At 49.5% G+C, this 18,476-nt stretch overlaps 1 protein-coding gene across 1 annotated transcript; it reads left to right on the top strand.

The window, feature by feature from the left end:
- The first annotated feature begins 60 nt into the window (after positions 1–60).
- Positions 61–13,286, top strand: Fbrs (fibrosin). Its single transcript, XM_028769375.1, has 18 exons — positions 61–1,531; positions 1,822–2,001; positions 2,744–2,779; positions 2,915–2,944; positions 4,694–4,742; positions 4,831–5,131; positions 6,442–6,743; positions 6,938–7,140; positions 7,259–7,303; positions 7,500–7,595; positions 7,823–7,891; positions 8,662–8,691; positions 9,069–9,140; positions 9,484–9,601; positions 9,693–9,773; positions 10,999–11,082; positions 11,221–11,428; positions 11,524–13,286. Exons 1-18 carry the CDS (start codon positions 1,085–1,087, stop codon positions 12,116–12,118), a joined length of 2,946 nt encoding a protein of 981 aa, XP_028625208.1. The 5' UTR covers positions 61–1,084; the 3' UTR covers positions 12,119–13,286.
- Positions 13,287–18,476: the final 5,190 nt, after the last annotated feature.

Genomic DNA, 18,476 nt, shown 5'->3' with positions numbered 1-18,476 from the left:
ATTGACGTATACTTGCCAACCTATAAACGACTGAGCCTCGGAGGGAGGGGGAAGGAGGCGGAGAGAGGAAGGAGGCGTTGGCTGAGGAGGGAGAGGGAGGAGGGGCAGGGAAGTTCTGGTGGAGAAGAAGCCGAAGACTCCAAAGAAGACAACAGGAGGATACCGTGGAGTTCCTCGCTGCCCAGCGGCCTTTCCGGATCCTTCTAGATACAAGCCAGTTAGGAACGGAGGAAAGGAGGAAGAGTCTTTTATGTCGGAGGACAGAGAGAGAAGCTCTATCCGTCACCGTTGCCTCACATCCGGGACTTTGGAAGACAGGCTCCGCCCCCTTGCACCTTTCAAGGCTACGGGAGGCGTAGACCTCTTTAAATCTCCTTAAAGGGGTGGGTACCGAACTCGGCCGACTCCAACGCCATCCTTAAAGGGGAAAGCAGCCGAAGCTGACAACTCCTGTAGGAAGAATTGGGGCAAGTGGAGTTTTCCTACCTCCTGTCCCACACAAGAAGTTCATTAAATTCGTCTTAAAGGAAAAGTGACAGCTTGTGAAGGGCTAGAAACTTCACTACGCTCTCCTAAAAGGAACGACTCGCTGTTTGAAGGCCTCTGGACTCTTTAAAGGGGTGGCCTCTTTCAGCCGGAGGACTTAAGACACTTTTAAAGGGGAGGTCGTGCTTTCCGCCCCTTTTAAAGGGGTGGTCCTTCCTCTTCCTCTGGGAGACTTGCCTCGACCCCTGGCACGGGGCCGCCACCGCACTAGACCAGCCGGACACTGTGGAGTCGTCTTAAAGGGGCCGGGGGCTGGACAATTTGAGGCCTCGCCTTAAAGGGACGGCCGCCCAGTTTTAGTCGTCGCGGCCCCGCCAGCCCTACAGGGGGGCCTTCAGGCTTGTCGCCCCGGGGGCGGCGCCGGCTCTCTGGGCCTTGGCCTTGGGGCAAGCCGAGGGCCAGCGGATCCTGTTTTAAAGAGGAAGCCGGAGCTCTCTCGTCCCTGTGCAAGCGCCAGCGCCGCGCTCGGGACCCGGGGCCTGTGGACAGGCCGCTTCGGGCCCCGCCGCCTCCGGATGCGGCGCTGAGGGCCGTCACCATGGAGACGGCCGCGGCCCCTGGCCCGGGCTGGGCAGCTGAAGGGGAGCGGCGACGAAGACGCTGTTCGCGGCGAGACCGTGATCGGGAGCAGCGGCGCCGCCGAGGTCCAGGCGGTGACGCGCCCCGGGCCTTGTTGGCCGCCCCGCGAGGCTCTTCATCCTCCTCGTCACCGCCGCCACCCGCCCGTCCCTGGTCGTCAGCTTCATCTGGAGAGCGGCCTGGGGGCCTAAGACGGCGGCGGCCCCGACCCAGGCCTCGACCCCCTAGACCCCGGGCTCGGAAGCGGCCTGCCGGCTCGGGCAGCCGCGGAGAGGAGGAAGAGGAGGAGGAAGAGGGGGGAGCGGACGACGGAGAAGCTGAGGAGGAGCCTGAGGAGGAGGACGAGGAGGAAGACTTGATCGATGGTTTTGCCATCGCTAGCTTTGCCAGCCTTGAGGCCTTGCAGGTGTGCCCTAATGGGATTTGGGGGTCTTTGGGAGGTGGGTCAGGAGGGCAGAGAGAAGGATATGTCCCTTACAGAAGATGGGGTTGAGGGGCCAGTGGTGACACCCCAAACCAGAGCAACCGGCTCCTCTTGCCAGGCTCCTGCCCCACCCTGGGGTGGGAGGAGGTAGAGCTAGTCTCTGGGGACTACCTAGGTTACCCTGCTTGAGAGACATTTGAGTAACTTGGTCACCCTTAGAGAGTTGGAGAGCTTTTCTTTCTCCAACCATATTTCCACCACCTCTTCTACAGAAGGATGCATCTCTTCAGCCCCCAGAACGACTGGAACATCGGCTGAAGCATTCTGGGAAACGGAAGAGGGGGGGCTCCAGTGGGGCCACTGGGGAGCCAGGGGACAGCTCAGACCGTGAGCCTGGCCGACCTCCTGGGGATAGGCCCCGTAAATGGCCCAATAAGCGAAGGAGGAAAGAGGTGAGCTTGTCCCAGATCCCAGTCCTTCACAATTCTTCAGAATATCATTCACGTAGATTGACTGTCCGTGAGCATCACAAATGCCAATCCTAGACAGTAATCCTAGTTTCTAGGAGCACAGAGAAAGGTAGAAAAAATTGGACAGCAGCCCCATCTCCAGTCCAGGTCTGAAGGACTTAACTACGGTCAAACTCACTTGCTTTTGCTTGTGCTATGTATACTACAAACATGTGATAATTCAAGAGACACATCAAAGACACTGAGTGGAATTATAAATAAGATAGATGTTTCTGCCCACTCGTCTAGCTGGTGGCAGCCTACAGGGAAACAGCCAACAAGCAAACACCTAGACTAGCTTGAACAGCTGTACAAGGCTGGGAGAGGTCTAGGCAAAGTGCTACAGAAACCCACATGAGGAAGCCAGTCATTCTGTCTGGGGGATGGGCAGAGGGTTGCGGTTAGGGAAAGCCCCCTAGAATGTCTTGGGCCCCACAGCAGTCAGAAGTTTGCTGAGGAAAGAAATGAAGAAAAGTTGTTTTGAATAAAATTTGAGATTTGAGAACTTAGTATAGTAAGAAAATAGTAAGATCGTCAGCAGTGGACGTGGGAAGTATACAAAGAAACTGGAAAAAGTGATGGAGAGTAGTTTTTAAGTGCCCTTAAATGTCTTGCTGGGAGTTGTGGCTTTGTACAGTTGCCTGGTCAGTCAGCCTCCCTTACTGTGGCCTCTGGTCTTCCTCAGGCCTTCTCCCGTCACTCTCTGGAAGCTGGATATATAGTAAGTGCTGCCTACCTGGAATGGCCTTCCCTTCCCTTCCCTCCCCTCCCCTCCCTTCCCCTCCCCTCCCCTTCCCTTCCCTGGTAGGTCCCTCTCCTCTTCCATCTCCTGATTGTCTTTCTCTTTCCTTCTCAGTGTGATGCAGAAAGTGATCTGGATGAGAGGGTGAGTGGGGATAGGGCTCGTTGGGTGGGCACTGTTGCAGATGTTTAAAGAACTCCCACAAGCAACAGACATCCTTCCTAAACAGGAACATGGAGTATATTGAACCAGAATTAAGTTTTGAGGAGGAACGGAGGGAAGAAAAAGGTGTTGGGATGCAGGGTGAGGCCACAGTGTCCATGTGGTTTTGAGGGGTCAGTTCTCTCCTTCCAACATGAGGTGGAACTCAAGTTATCAGGCTTCACAAGTGCTGTTACCTGCTGGGTTAACTTACTGGCTCTGTTTCGGGTTTGTTTGGTTGGTTGGTTTGGTTTGATTTGAGGGTTTGTTTGTTTGATTTGTGTTTTTTTAATCTTGTGTGTGGGTGTTTTGTCTGCATGTATGTCTGCGTATCACCTGTGTGCAGTGCTTGAGAAGGCCAGAAGAGGGTATCAGATCCCTAGGAACTGGAGTTACAGACAGTTGTGAGCCTCCACGTGGGTGGTAGGAGTTGAACCTGGATCTTCTGGAAGAGCAGCCAGGGCTCTTAACTGCTGATCTGTCTCTCCAAACATGATGCCACCCCTCCACCTATTTTTTTAATGATGAACATGGCTAGGTAATCAGTGAATCAAAAGGTCAGTTAGTCTGGCAACCTTCTCAGAACCTTTTAAGCCTCTACTAGCTTTCTACAGGAGTCCAAAGTGAGTCTGGAGCTGAATGGTCCTCCTGTGGCCACCAGCATTTTTTGTATAATTAGAATCTTGCAGGGAGGACATCAGACCATGGTTCATCAGTGCAGATGCTTATCCTGGAAAGCTCTTTCAGTTTCTCAGTAGTGATTGTGGGTAAATAGTGGTGCCCTTGAAGGTAATGTTCTATCCCTTTACTCCCATAAGTAACTATATTTATACTCTCTGATGTTTGTCTCTTTTTTTTTTCCTTCTCAAAGTTAAAAGTAATTGTGAGCTAAAGGGTTATGGTTTACGTACAGGGCTGGAGTCACTATCCAATTTTAACTATTGTCACATGAGAATAGGGGACTGTTGTCAAAAAGCCTTCATCTGTGTTTTAGCATGGAGTTTCCAGCTCTGAGAATATCACCAATTTTAAGGTTTTGGTTTGTTGTTTCATTTTGGTTTTGGTTTGTCTGTTTGTTTGTTTGTTTGTTTGTTAATATTTTCAAGCCATATATATCTACAGGCCAGTTAGTGTTTTGTATTAGCAGTTAGTCTGGTTTGTTGTGTTTTTTTTTTTAATTATTTTATTAGGACCAGGCATAATGATGTACACCTTTCATCCTAGCACTCAGGAGGCAAAGGCAGGCAAGTCTCAATTGAGTTCAAGACCAGCCAAGGGTACATATTGAGACCCTATCTCAAAACAAGCAAAAAAGATTACTTTTTGATTATGTATATGTTTCTATATGCATGAGTACAGATGCCTTCAGAGACCAGAGAAATCAGTTCCCCCTAAAACTGGAATTACAGGCTGTTGTTAACTACCTGACACGGGTACTAGGGATCTAACTCGGGTCTTCTGAAGAGAAATAAACAGTCCTAACTGCTTAGCCGTTTCTACAGCTCTCCAGCAGTTAGTTGACATTGCTTTGATCTGCTGTCATCTCTGCCACCTCTGGCATAGCCGAATTTTGGCCTCAGTGGCTCCAGTTCCTTCTTAAGTTCCCTAAAGCCAACATTGCAATGGATGATAGTGAGGCTGATGAAATAGACACGGCTTCAAAACCTCAGCTTTCCTGCCTTTCTCTCCCAGGTTTCTGATGATGACCTCGACCCTTCCTTTACTGTCTCAACCAGCAAAGGTTGGTCCTAAGGGCTGGGATGGAAGCATGAAAGAGAAACGGGTGAGCATGAACCACGCTAAGCATGTCTACCATCCTGCACTCACAGCCTCGGGTCCTCATGGCACCTTCAATGGGAACTGTGAAGCAAAACTGTCTGTGGTCCCTAAAGTGTCGGGCCTGGAGCGGAGCCAAGAGCAGCCCCCGGGGCCAGACCCGCTGCTAGTGCCTTTCCCCCCAAAGGATCCACCACCTCCACCAGCCCCTCGGCCTCCTGTCTCATCCCCTACACCCCTACCAGCTACCCCCAGTCTGCCACCCCCACCCCAGCACCAGCTGCAGCTTCGGGTCTCACCCTTCGGCCTCCGAACTTCTCCCTATGGCAGCAGCCTGGACCTCAGCACTGGCAGGTGAGTGTACAGAAGTCTAATGTGATCTGAAGGGCCGGCTATATTCTGTAACGGGGACATTGAAAAGAGGCTGACTTGGGAGAGGATTCTGAGATTGGAAAGTCTGAATGACACTGGGTAAAATCAATTTAAAGAGATTACAGCAGGACTTCCCTCAGCCCTATATACATTCATGTACAGGGCAGTCTAGTTTGTGCCTTTTCGTAGCTGTATATGCTGGTGAGAACTTTGTGTAATGTGCATCTGCCACAGATAATGTTCTTGGAAACATACTTTGGGAAGTGCTATCTCGACGGTTAACAGAGCTGACTGTAGTGTCAGTCAGACCCGGATTCAGACTGGCCGCTTACTAGGTGTGTGATTTTTGACAAGTCGCTTGACCTCTTTGAACCTCAATTTTCTCTTATGAGATGAAATAATAATAGTACCTCTTTCTCAAAGCTATTTTGAGGATTGATTCTAAATGAAAGCAGTGTTTCCCAAAGTGTGTACATAATCATTAGCAAAACATAAGATGATTTCAGGTCTTGCCTTGGTAAACTCTAAAATAGCCAAAGTTAGCTGCTTTAGGAAAATATAGTTAATACCTTAGCTTTTTGATTTCACATGTTAGTGCTTAGGCTAGACAAACTGAGTTATGTTCTAGAAAAGAATTGGTATAGGACAGCTGGTTGCATGGCTACAGTAACCCTGGGGAAGGTGGTGCGACATGTTGAAGACTTACATTGACTCCTAGGGACAATGCCAGCAGTTGGTGTACAGTAAGTACTCGTTAAAGGCTTAAGAGTTAATGACACTACTGTTATGGGTTCTTCATTGTTGTTTGTCTTCATCATCATTGTTATTGAGAAAACTAAGGCTCAGAGAGGGGCAGTGACTTGCTCAAGGTCACCCAGGGTGTTCATGGCAAGATGGGAATGGAGTTGAGGCTACCTGAGTGGCAGAGTAGGATAATGTGGTACTGCTTCTACTATCTTAGGGTGATGACTCTGGTGGCTCGTTGTAATTAAGCATCAAAATGAATGCTCTGTTTTATACTGTGGTTGAGTCAGAAAAAAAGAAAGTCATATGGCAAGAGATGACAGAGGCATCGTTGTGAAAGCTAGGTCTAAAGACGGGAAGGGTCTGCTGGGTGTGGGAGGTATCCCAGCCTGAGACTTGGGTTCTCGGCAGGGAGTCCCTGGGGGCCAAGTTCTACCATCTCCCGTGTTGGAGAACCAAGGCCACATCACCACCCAGGCTTCTGACCCACCTCCTGTTAGAGCTAGCACCTCCCACCCCCTCACTCATCTCCCCACTTCTCTCCCCAGCTCTTCACGGCCGCCCCCCAAGGCCCCGGCCCCTCCCGTGGCTCAGCCTCCCCCCTCATCATCCTCTTCGTCCTCCTCCTCCTCATCTGCCTCCTCCTCGTCCGCGCAGCTCACCCACCGGCCCCCGACGCCCTCACTGCCCCTGCCTCTGTCCACCCACAGCTTCCCTCCCCATGGGTTGCGTCCACCACCACCACCCCACCACCCCTCCTTGGTCTCCCCTGGCCCGACCCTGCCCCCGCCCCCACCTCTGCTGCAGGTGCCAGGGCACCCTGGGGCCTCAGCCGCTAACGCCCTTTCTGGTGAGTTTGGGGTCCTGGCAGGGTGGAGTGGTGGGGGGCCATGGCCCCAAGGATGGGCTCAGTTGGCTTTGGCAGGAACCAAGGCCCTGTGGAGGGAGTGGCTCAAGGCTAAAGGGAAGGCCAGTCACCTTGGCCCAAAGAGGCTGACTCGGTGGCGCCAGATATTAAAGCCTTCTTCCCCTCCCCTCCCACAGAGCAGGACCTGATCGGCCAGGACCTGAACTCACGCTACCTGAATGCCCAGGGTGGCCCTGAGGTGGTGGGAGCAGGGGGCTCGGCCCGGCCCCTGGCCTTCCAGTTCCACCAGCACAACCACCAGCACCAGCACACCCACCAGCACACCCACCAGCACTTCACTCCCTACCCCCCGGGCCTGCTGCCTCCCCACGGCCACATGGTGAGCTCCTCCTTGGGCTGCTGCTGAGGCTCAGAGGCCTAAGGGAAGGTGTCTCCTACAGGGGAAGGAAGACCCTGGCTCCCTGGCTGGCAGCTTACTCTTCCCTTCTCTTCCCTAGTTTGAGAAATACCCAGGAAAGATGGAAGGCCTTTTCCGACATAATGTGAGTGTGTGTGAGAGTGTGTGAAGTGTGGGAATGTATGTATCAGTGGAGTCCAGTCTTCAGCTCCGAAAGCAAAAACCCTGAGCTTGGGAAAGCTCCTTGGGGGTGTTAGGGTGGAGGCCAAAGAACTAATGGGTAGACCAGACCTGGGCTGCATCTCCACTCCCTGCTTGGACTAGTGCCCTTCTCTCCACAGCCGTACATGGCCTTCCCTCCCGCTGTGCCCGGGCTCCCTCCGGGTCTCCCACCAGCTGTCTCCTTTGGCTCCCTGCAGGGGGCCTTCCAGCCCAAGGTGAGCTCCTAATTCAGACAACTACCACCTCCTGTCCCTTATAAACATCCTGGAACCCTATACCTTTTTCCCACTCCCCAAAATGTTTCTAGCCCCCTGCCCTCCCTTCTGGACCCAAGTTTTTGCAAAGCCATGATCCCTCTCCTGACCCATACTCCAGCTTAGTTGTAGACCCTTTGAACTTGGTACTGGCTCTCCTCTCTGATCCCTTCACTCCCCTTTCCCAGAACACGAACCCTGAGCTGCCACCACGACTGGGGCCAGTGCTGAGCGGGCTCCCCCAGAAGGGGACACAGGTGAGGGGGGGACAGGGCAGGTCCTGGGGGACTTGGAAAGTATGTTGAGGGAAAGCAGAATTGACTAGAGAAGGATGAGTTCCAATCCACCCTCAGGTGTCTAAAGAACAAACTTTTGTATAACAGATCTTCCCAGGCATGGGAATAGAAGGTTGATGACATTGTCTCAAGAATGAAGTAATTAATAGGGCGGTAGTTTTGTATTTTACTTCTCTTTGTTTGGTGTGATACTAGATATCAAACCTAAGGCCTCACACATGCATCGACTACTCAGTTATAGCTCTAGCAAGACTGATTTTTTGTAGGTGTTTTCAAATGTAAATCACAGATTTTTTCCCAGATAACATCATACCTGGAAGCCCTGTCCATGGAAAGATAAACTTAACCTTTATAAAGTGACCAAAGTCTTTCCCCTACACCTCACATGTCTCAGACCCCAGGCTCTGAGAATACTGTGAGAAAAGTACAGGACATGTTTCCTGAACGGTAGACTAAAGTTTTCTGACTCCCTTAAAAGGCTCCTCCCCTAAGGGTTTCCTACCTAGCTATCCCAACAGGGCACAACCCTAGGATCTTACTCAGAAACCTAATACAGAAGGAGCTGTACCTATAGTGGGGGGAAAAAATGGGAGAGGAATTTTGACACTGCCAAGAATGGTTTGAGGGAGTCAAACTGTCAGGGAAACTGTGGGAACAGTGCTGTAGAGATTTGACACTCGGATCAGTAAACGGGTCTGAAATGTCTCCAATCTCTCCTTTGCCATCCCCAGATCCCTGATCATTTCCGGCCACCTTTGAGGGTGAGTTTGTTGAGGATCTCAGGCTGCATGAGGCTGGGGGCTGGTTTCAGGGTGTTTGGCTATGGTTGGTGGGATCTTGCTTGGGAAAAATTAAGTTTAAGATGTGAAGGCAGCCAGGTGTGAAACAATAGAAAGTACAGGGCTTTTAAGTCACAGCCTGGGCTTAGATATACCTGGCCATGGGACCTTGGGCAAAACAGTTTATCTCTCTGAGCCTCAGTTTCCTTAGGCTTTTAAGATTAAGCTGGTCATCCCTCAGTTGTAGGGGTGATGATTGAGGATGCTGTGTGGCAAGGCTGGGCCCAGGGCCAGGCCTGGGATGGATGATGAGTGAACATTTTTCCTTCCCTTTCCCTTTGGTCATTCTGGGGCGACAGAAACCAGGAAAATGGTGTGCCATGCACGTGCGTGTGGCTTACATGATCCTGAGACACCAGGAAAAGATGAAGGTACTGGGGCTGGAGGGCTCGGGAGAGTGGGTTCAAGAGTCAAGGGTTGTCTGAACTCTGGGTAGTAACCTTCAACAAAGCTCATTTTCTCCTGTCTCATCACTGGTGAGCAGTTCTATAGCACCTGGGTTCTCTGCCTAGTTATTGGAATAGTTAGAGAAGATGCTAAAAGACGTAGTAGAAAGCACTGAAGTCTCCTTTGGTGCCAGCAGGCCCTTGGAGGGAAGCTAGTGGTAAAAGCATTAAAAGCCAAGGATGACCTAAGAATAACAGAATAAAAAAAGGGTAAAAAATCTAGACCAGACCTAGCTCCTCACTGGCCCTCCCCCTATGTCCCATGCAGGGTGACTCCCACAAGCTTGACTTTCGGAACGACCTCCTTCCCTGCCTTCCGGGGCCCTATGGGGCCCTGCCCCCTGGGCAGGAGCTCTCCCACCCAGCCTCCCTCTTCACTGCGACTGGTGAGTCTAGCCAGCCCTCTCAGAGCGTATGGCCCAATGTCCACCTTGCTCTCACTCATCCTCATCAGAATCTCCCTCTTCTCTGCCCCAGGAGCCGTCCATGCTGCAGCCAATCCTTTCACAACAGCTCCTGGGGCCCATGGACCCTTCCTGAGCCCCAGTACCCACATTGGTAAGAGCCAAGAGAATTTTGGACTTCCTCTGCTCTGTTCTTAACATGGAGGTAGAGATGGAAACCTGACCTAAGAGACAACTCAAGTTGGATAGATAGGATTCTATGTACTTTGTGACCTTAGTCAGCTACTCTCCCTGCTCTGAGCTGTGTGGTTCCCTCTTCTGTGGAATGAGTATGGAAAGGCAGGACTGTTTCCACTCTGCCAGTGGGACTCCTATCTCTGAAACAGCCAGTGATAGAGGATAGCGTTTCACCTGGAAGAGAACCTGGGAGAGAGTGGAGAAGGAAGGCTGTGCCCGCCCAAGACAGAGTGAGGTCATTGCCCAAGGGGACTTCAAAGTTTCCTGGGGAGATTTATGGCTGGGAAAAAAAAAAGCTGAACTCTAGATCAACTTTCTGGCTGCAAAGACTGTGAGGTCCCCACATAGGGGTAGACTAGTTAGTTCTGACAGATTTGTGATAAGAATGAAGTTAGAATCAGCCTGAGAAAGGTATTTCAGATAGAGTGAAGCCAGCAGAAGTCTTCAGGCTAGTAGTTTGCTAGCAGAATTGAGAGCTGCTAAGAGGTCTCAGGTGTCTGGAGTGGGAGTACAGATAAGAATTTGACTTTTAGCTGGACGGTGGTGGCGCATGCCTTTAATCCCAGCACTTGGGAGGCAGAGGCAGGCGGATTTCTGAGTTCGAGGCCAGCCTGGTCTACAGAGTGAGTTCCAGGACAGCCAGGGCTACACAGAGAAACCCTGTCTCGAAAAACCAAAAAAAAAAAAAAAAAGCAAAAAGCATTTGACTTTTAAAATTAGGCCCCTGGTTGATGGTACCACTTTATATTATAGCTAGATGCCTTTGGGCAAGTCATTTCACCTCTCTGAGCCTGTTTTATCATTTGAAAATGGGAATTTCCCTTTTTACTCCAAGAGATTGTGCAGTGTCTAGCTTGACCCAAGAAATGGCCAGTACATGGTTGTTAAAGCTGAGTCACTAAGAGCTGGCTATAAATGGCTTTAACCCCAACACTGGGGGAGCTAGAGGCAGGTAGATATCTGTGAGTTCCAGGCCAGCCAGAACTATATAATGAGACCCTATTTCAAAGATCAAAGAACAAAACAAGTGAGCCACTGAGTGCTCCAGCCTCATACTGACTTGCCTTGTCCCCACCATTACTTTGGGCTTGCTCCATGTTGGCTTGCCCTGGGCTCTGACCGGTCCCCTTGTCCTCCCACAGATCCCTTTGGGCGTCCCACAAGCTTCGCCTCCTTGGCTGCTCTCTCCAACGGGGCCTTTGGAGGCCTGGGCAGTCCCACATTCAGTGAGTGCTGGGCAGAATGAGAAATGAGGGGTGGGAGGGAGCGGCAACAGTGGGGCTCTGGGCTAAAGCTGGGCCTGTAATGCTCTCTCTGTAGAGCGCCCCCTCTCAGTCCGTGTCACTTTCTACTTTACTTCTCAGACTCCAGCGCCGTCTTTGCCCAGAAAGAAAGCCCAGGAGCCCCACCAGCCTTTGCCTCCCCACCAGACCCATGGGGCCGCCTACACCGCAGTCCTCTTGCCTTTCCTGCCTGGGTCCGACCCCCTGAAACTGCCCGGACACCGGGTTCAGATAAGGAGCGACCTATGGAGCGAAGAGAGCCCTCTGTCACCAAGGAGGAGAAGGACAGGTATGTCCTCTACACAGCTGCCACCTAACCCACTCCAGTGCTGTCAGCCAATGGGATTCCTTCATTCTGTCCCCTTGTGCTCTCCCCTCCACCAGGGATCTCCCTTTCTCACGGCCCCAGCTTCGAGTTTCTCCTGCTACTCCTAAGGCCAGGGCTGGTGAGGAAGGAGCCCGGCCAGCCAAAGAGTCTGTGCGGGTAAAAGAAGAGCGGAAAGAAGAGGCTGCTGCCGCCGCCGCCGCTGCCGCCGCCGCTGCCGCCGCCGCTGCTGCCGCTGCCGCTGCCGCTGCTGCCACCACTGGGCCTCAAGGTCTTCACTTGCTTTTGGAGAGGCCCCGGCCACCCCCCTTTCTTGGCCCTAGTCTGCCAGAGCGCTGTGCAGGCTTCCCAGAGCCGACCTGGTTGGCAGGGCCCCCACGCCTGGCCAGGCCACCACGCTTCTATGAGGCAGGTGAGGAGTTGACTGGACCAGGGGCCATGGCTGCTGCCCGCCTCTATAGTCTAGACCCTGCTCATCCACTGCTATACGGCCGTTTGGCTCCTCCACCACCACCTACTGCAACTCCAGGAACCCCTCACCTTCTCAGCAAGACCCCACCAGGAGCCCTTTTAGGAGCACCACCACCTCTTGTGCCCGCTCCCCGGCCCAGTTCCCCACCTAGGGCCCCTGGCCCAACCCGGGCTGACAGGTGAGGAGAGGTGAGGGGCAGGGGCAAAGCTCCACCCCCTTTCCCCATACCTTGTGACAAAAGCCCTAGGGCTGAAGTTTTAAGCCAGGGTTGGAAGGCAAAGGTCACAATTTCATGGTCATCTCTAAAGTCATGGACCTGGGAATAGAATCCCCAACCCCCACCAAGTATCTCATGGACTGTGGGGTCAGAGGTCACAAGCCTCTAGAGAGAAGTGCGTAGGTGTGCATGAGGGGGTCATTTCAGAGGTTATGGCTCATGACCTAAGGTGCACCAATGCCCCCTCTAAGGACCTCTAGGCCCTTGGCCTGCCTCCCCAAGGGCTCAATAAGCCAGAGGCCAAAGTGCCCCCCCTCCCTTTCACCTACCACCCAAGTTCTCATGCCCTCCGAGGGCTGAGGAAGGAGGAACTAAAGGAGTAGGGGTTTCATGTACATATTTATCACCCCTTCCACAAATTCCCCAGACCTTTTGTACATTTTTACAGGGGTGCCCCTCCCTATAATCCCCTTCCTGGTTAATTAAATCCTCAGACTGGTGCTGTGTTCCTAGCCTCTGGCCTCTGTAGGGATAGGGTGTCCCAGGGGAAGAGCCTGGAGAAGACAGGCAGGAGCCCAGGGCTTGACCCTGGGTATGTGGGATCCAGAAGGAAGTAGACCAACAGGAAAAGGGACCTAGGATCTAAGCTCAAGGGAAGGGCAGTAGTATCTGGCTGTCAGCCCAGGTTTCTCTAGACTTGTTCCTGTCATTTCTGTGTGGCCCACAGCTCTAAAAAGGCTCAGCCTTTAAGCTTCAGATTCCACCTCTTAATGACTAAGTCCCTACCACCACCCCATTTCCAAGTGCCCCCAGGATTCCTGGACCCTGTTCCACAGAAACCTGTCCCAAACTAAGGGAGGGAGAGGTGGCCAGAGAAGGTCACCATGAAACACACACCAAAGAAGGGGGTTGGTTCAGGGGTGGGCAACATAGGCAGCTTCTTTAGCAGCCTCCCAGCAGCAGCCCCAGCCTTCCCAAAGCAGCAGGCACCTCCAGGCTGGGGCCCCAACTAGAAGGCAGGGCTCAGTTTAACAAAACCATAACGTTGACTTTTTCCCCAGTGGGGCTTATTCTGTAACATGACTTGCGAATATTTATATAAAAATGAGTGTTACAATGAGACACCCCCCCCACCCCCGGCTCCTTTTTCAGTCTGTGTGAGTTGTCTGTCCTGGGTTGGACTGGGTCCCAGAATGAGGAAGGAATGAGGACATTACTGACCATGTCCTAATCAAGGGTTCCCCCCTCCCTCCTACCTGGGGAGCTCTGCTACTTGGGGATGGGTGAGTTGGTTAATGATGGGTGTTGGTGTTTTTCAAATACATTAGATTCAAGCAATGCAGAAAGACATTGAACCATCCCCAGGGGTAGCCACTATTTGGTATGTGTTCTCTCTCTTTCTGTTTATCTGTGCATATATGTTAGAAAAGATTCATAGTTTTTATGGATACATTGGTTTTTGGCCAAAACAACATTGTCAGTACAAAACAAACACATGAACACAAAGTTCAGAGGAAAAGTACCTCAAATCCCAACTCAGAAAACTACTATTTAAAAGATAGATATATAGCTGGGCATGATGATACACACCTTTAATCTCAGCACTTTGGAGGCAGAGGCAGGTGGTTTCTGAGTTGAGGCCACCCTGGTCTACAGAGTGAGTTCCAGGGCAGCCAGGACTACAATGTAAGACTCTACCTCAAAAAACAGAACACAAAAAACAAACAAACAAAAAAAACCCTTGGTGTGGGACTGGAGAGATGGTTAAGAGCACTTGGCTGCAAGAAAGGGCATGGTGATGCATGCCTTTAATCAAGCAAGCCTAGTCTACATGGATAATTCTGGGCCAGCCAAAGACTGGCTGTAGTGAGACTGTCTCAAAACAAACAAAACATTTGCTGTTTTTTCCGTAGAGCTAGATTAAGCTGCCATCACCCATAATACTCACAACCATCTGCAACTCTAGTTCCAGGAGATCCATTGACCTCTTCTGGCTTCTGAGAACATCAACTGTAAATGTGGTGCAGACATATGCATGCAAGTAAAACACTCATATACTATTTTTTTAATACTTAAACAAAATGTAGTAAAAATTTGGGCTGAAGAGAGGTGGCTCAGTAGTTTAGAGTACTTGTTAGTCCTACAGAGGACGTTGGTTTGATTTCCAGCATCTACATGTGGGCTAATAGTACTATGTAACTTCAATTCCAGAGTATCTCTTGCCCTCTTCTGATATACTCAAGCACCAAGCATGTACATGGTACACATTAATCCCTGCAGGAAGACATTAGAACACATAAACATCTCTTTTTTAAATGTATGATTAAAAAAAAGAAAAACAAACAAAAAAACTAGCCAGTCATGGTAGCATACTGCCCTTACTCTCAGTACTTGGGAGGCAGAAGCAGGCAGATCTCTTGAGTTCAAAAACAGCCTGGTCTACACAGAGAAACCCTGTCTCAAACAAAAGTTAAGATGTAAGTGGAGGCACATGCTTTTAATCCTAGAACTTGGAAGGCAGAGGTGGCAGTTCTCTTTCCTTCAGAGATCCTGACTCAAAACATTTAAGAAAAAAAAAATTTAAAACCAACACTTAGGAGACAAAGGCAGGAACTACTGGTTCACAAACACCATGGCTGCACTTACATAGCAAGGCCCTGGGTCAAGGAAAGTAGTAAGATGGGGATCTAGTTCACTGGTAATGCTTCCCCAGCATATGCAAAACCTTGGGTTGGAGGGATCCTCAGAACCAGACACGTTAGGGAAGGTACACTGCAAAGGTAAAGAAAACAGAAACCTGAGGGCATGTGGTGAGAGGAAAAATACAAAACTCCATACACACTGATTCAGAAAACCACTGTTCTCAGGCCTTGATTCCACAAATTATTTTTCTGACTGCTTGAAATACTTTGAAAAGTGGGATTGATTCTGTGAACCAGTTTGTAACCTCCATTTTATACTTAACTTGTTTTTTCATGTTTCAAGCATGGTTTTACTAAGTACCCTCCACAGGCTGGCCTTTGTCATCCTGCCTTTACCCTCCAAGTGCTGGGATTATAGGTTTCAGCCACCATATTTGGTTTACTAAAATACCTACCAGGGTATGTCCAACCTTTCTGACATGTCTCCCCACATACACTCTGACATTCCAATGGAGTGCTCTCGTGTGCCTGATTCCCACCTCTCCCTTTGTTTCTACCTCTCACCAGCACCCAATTCAAATGAGCTGCCCCCCGCCCCCATAAACTACTATTGACTCCATGCATTGTACTAAGTCCTAAACTAGTAGCAGGGGACAGAATAAGCAAATTCTAGCCTACCTGGCACTTGGCATTCTATTAATAAGAGCAACAAACATACTGTGTAAAGAAAATTAAAGCACTTTTGTATGCCCAGTGCTCCAGGAGGCCAAACGAGGATGTTGGATTCTCTGAACCTGGGGTTAGGATGGCTGTGAGCTGCCATGTGGGTGCTGAGTATGCAAAGAATTTAAGAGCTGCCTTTTTTATCTAGGCTCCTAGCCACCAGCCCCATTGATTTCTCTTTGCAAGCTTTGATCCATGCTCAGGGCAACTCCAGAAAGAATTGTCAGTATTTAAGGAAAACTAGGCCCAAATTAATTCCCATAGGGAGGCTGATATTAGGAAGTCGACTTTGCTAAAACAAGCCCAGCACAGTAGCAATAATGAACACTAAGATGCCAGGGCAATGTATTGTGTGTTACCAGTGTACCAGTGGTGGTTTGTGTGTTAATCCCAGCACTTGGGAGACAGCCAAGCAGATCTGTGTGTTTGCAGCCAGCTTAGTCTATAGAAAAAGGTCTAGTTCAGCCAGAACCACACAGAGAAACTGTCTAGAAAAAAACAAACAAAAAGGTTATTAGGAATATTTGGGGGCTGGTGAGATTACTCCACAATTAAGACTGCAGGTTTGGCATATACTTGTAATCCCCCATACTGCCAAGGCAGAGGCAGGGAGATCTCTTGGATTCAGTTCCATCATAGTCTACACAGAAATTTCCAGGATAACCAGGGCTACACAAAAACCATATCACAAACAAATAGAAAGAGGCTGTTTGCCGGGCGGTGGTGGCGCACACCTTTAATCCCAGCACTTGGGAGGCAGAGGCAGGTGGATTTCTGAGTTTGAGGCCAGCCTGGTCTAGAGAGTAAGTTCCAGGACAGCCAGGACTATACAGAGAAACCCTGTCTTGAAAAAAAAAAAAAACCCAAAAAAAGAAAAGAAAAGAAAGAGGCTGTTCTTCCAGAAGGTCCAGGTTCTATTCCCAGCACTTACTGGCAGCTTATACTCATCTGTAACTTTTTCTGGCCTCTAGGGGTCATCAGGCAGGAATGTGGCACACAGAGGACAAGCATGCAGGCAAAACACTGTACACATACAGTACTAGGTGTGGTGACACACTGCCTTTAATCTTGGGAGGCAGAAGCACATAGATCTCTTGAGTTGAAAGCCAGCCAAAACTACATAATGAGACTGTCATTCATGTATGTATATGCGTGTGTGTGTGTGTGTGTGTGTGTGTGTGTGTGTGTAATGGGGATAGAGACATAACAGTTAAGGGTACTTGCTACTTTTTCACAGTTTCATTCCCAGTACCCACATCAGATGACATAGGTAATCTCTGGCCAAATTTGATGGCATACACCTTTAATCTGAGCACTTAGGAGGCAGAGGCAGGGGGGTTCTTTGTGAATTCAAGGCCATCTAATTTATATAGTGAATGCCAGGCCAGCCAAGGCTACATAGTAAAACCTTGTCACAAATTTTAAAAAAAATTTTTTAATTAAAAAAAAACATACAAATTTTAATTCTTTTGAGACAATCTCTTCATAGCCAAGCTGATTTCAACTTGAAATCCTCTTGCCTTAAGTTCCCAAGTATCACGATATTCAGCGATAGCTATAAGATCTTCAATCTTTGGGGTGGTGGGTTTTGGTTTGGTGTTTTTGAGATTTATTTATGTATGTGAATGCTCTATTTGCTTGTATGCCTGCATGACATAAGGCCATCTGATCTCATTATAGGTATGTTGTTTTTAAACAAAATCTCAATTGTTCAATTTTACCAATGAAGACTCAGGAGCCATGTGCTAGGTGAAAGCCTGCTAGCTCAGAGAGGCAGAAAAAGCACCCACCTGACCTCCTCAGCCTACATCCTAACAGGAATGCCCCTCTGTCATGCCATCTCAAACAACCTTCAAACTCTATCCCCTCTCTTCTACTGTGTGTCTCTGTATCCGTCCTCCCAAGTCTAACTTTATGGGTTTTTTTCTTAATAATTCTGTGTTCACTTTCCTGTCAACTGGCTGCTTGCTCAACTTCTGATCTATGGTTGACTTTATTTAATCCTGTTTACAATATTCAAGTAGAAAGCTCTTGGATAAAAAGTGTGTGCTAAGGCTGAGCCACAGCATTACTAAAAACAGTAAATAACACAATCTCTAGGTTCACAGTGTGATAAAATATCCTGCAACATAGATTGTTGTGAGCCACCATGTGGTTGCTGGGAATTGAACGCAGGACCTCTGGAAGAGCAGGCAGTGCAACTGCTGGGTCATCTCCAGCCCTGGAGTGGTGTTTTTAAGACAGGATCTCACTATATACTTTATATAATGTACTAACTATATGGTATAGTTTATGGAATATACTATATAGACCAGGATGTCCTCAGTCTCACAGAGATCCCCTGTTCCTGTCTTCCCAGTGCTGGAATTAAAAGCATGCACTACCATGCCTTGTCTGTAATCCTGAATCTAGAGCAATGTACTACTTGTTAATATGATTTTTATTTTATATGTATGTGTTTTTTTTCTGCATGTATATTTGTGCTCTTGGAGACCACAAGAGAGGGCACCAGATCTCCTTAGACTAGAATTACAGATTGTTTTTAAACTGTCATGTGGGTATTAGGAACCTGGGACCTCTGGAAGAGCAGGCAGTACTCTTAGCCATTGAGCCATAATCCCTCTAGCCATTGGATGACCTTGAACAACCTTTTTCTGTCAGTATTGTAAGCTCTCCCACTAAGTAGATAGGGTAGATAGCTCTAGCTGTCCTGGAACTCTCCATGTAGACCAGGCTGGCCTTAAACCTACAGCACCACCGTGCCTAGTTTTACCCAGACAGTAAACCTGTGTGGGTGGGGCCTAAGTAAGTGACCTGAAGCTCAGCACAAATACAGGTTGTTTTGACTCTTGCTTGTAACTAAAAATGCAACTCTGTACCCCACACCAGGTGTTGTGGTACAGTCCTGGTCTGGAGTACTACAATGATAAACAGAGAAGGCTGAAGGAAAGGGTGAGG

The sequence above is a fragment of the Grammomys surdaster genome, unplaced genomic scaffold (assembly GCF_004785775.1).
Source record: "Grammomys surdaster isolate TR1022 unplaced genomic scaffold, NIH_TR_1.0 192, whole genome shotgun sequence".
NCBI classification, from domain to species: Eukaryota; Metazoa; Chordata; class Mammalia; order Rodentia; family Muridae; genus Grammomys; species Grammomys surdaster.
This window is presented reverse-complemented; position numbering and strand designations above follow the sequence as displayed.

Coding starts and splice junctions, on each gene's coding strand:
- Fbrs (XM_028769375.1), top strand. CDS start 1,085: ATGGAGACGGCCGCGGCCCCTGGCCCGGGCTGGGCAGCTGAAGGGGAG. Junction 7,892..8,661: donor TCCCCCAGAAGGGGACACAG/GTGAGGGGGGGA, acceptor TGCCATCCCCAG/ATCCCTGATCATTTCCGGCC. Junction 9,602..9,692: donor CTCCCTCTTCACTGCGACTG/GTGAGTCTAGCC, acceptor TCTCTGCCCCAG/GAGCCGTCCATGCTGCAGCC.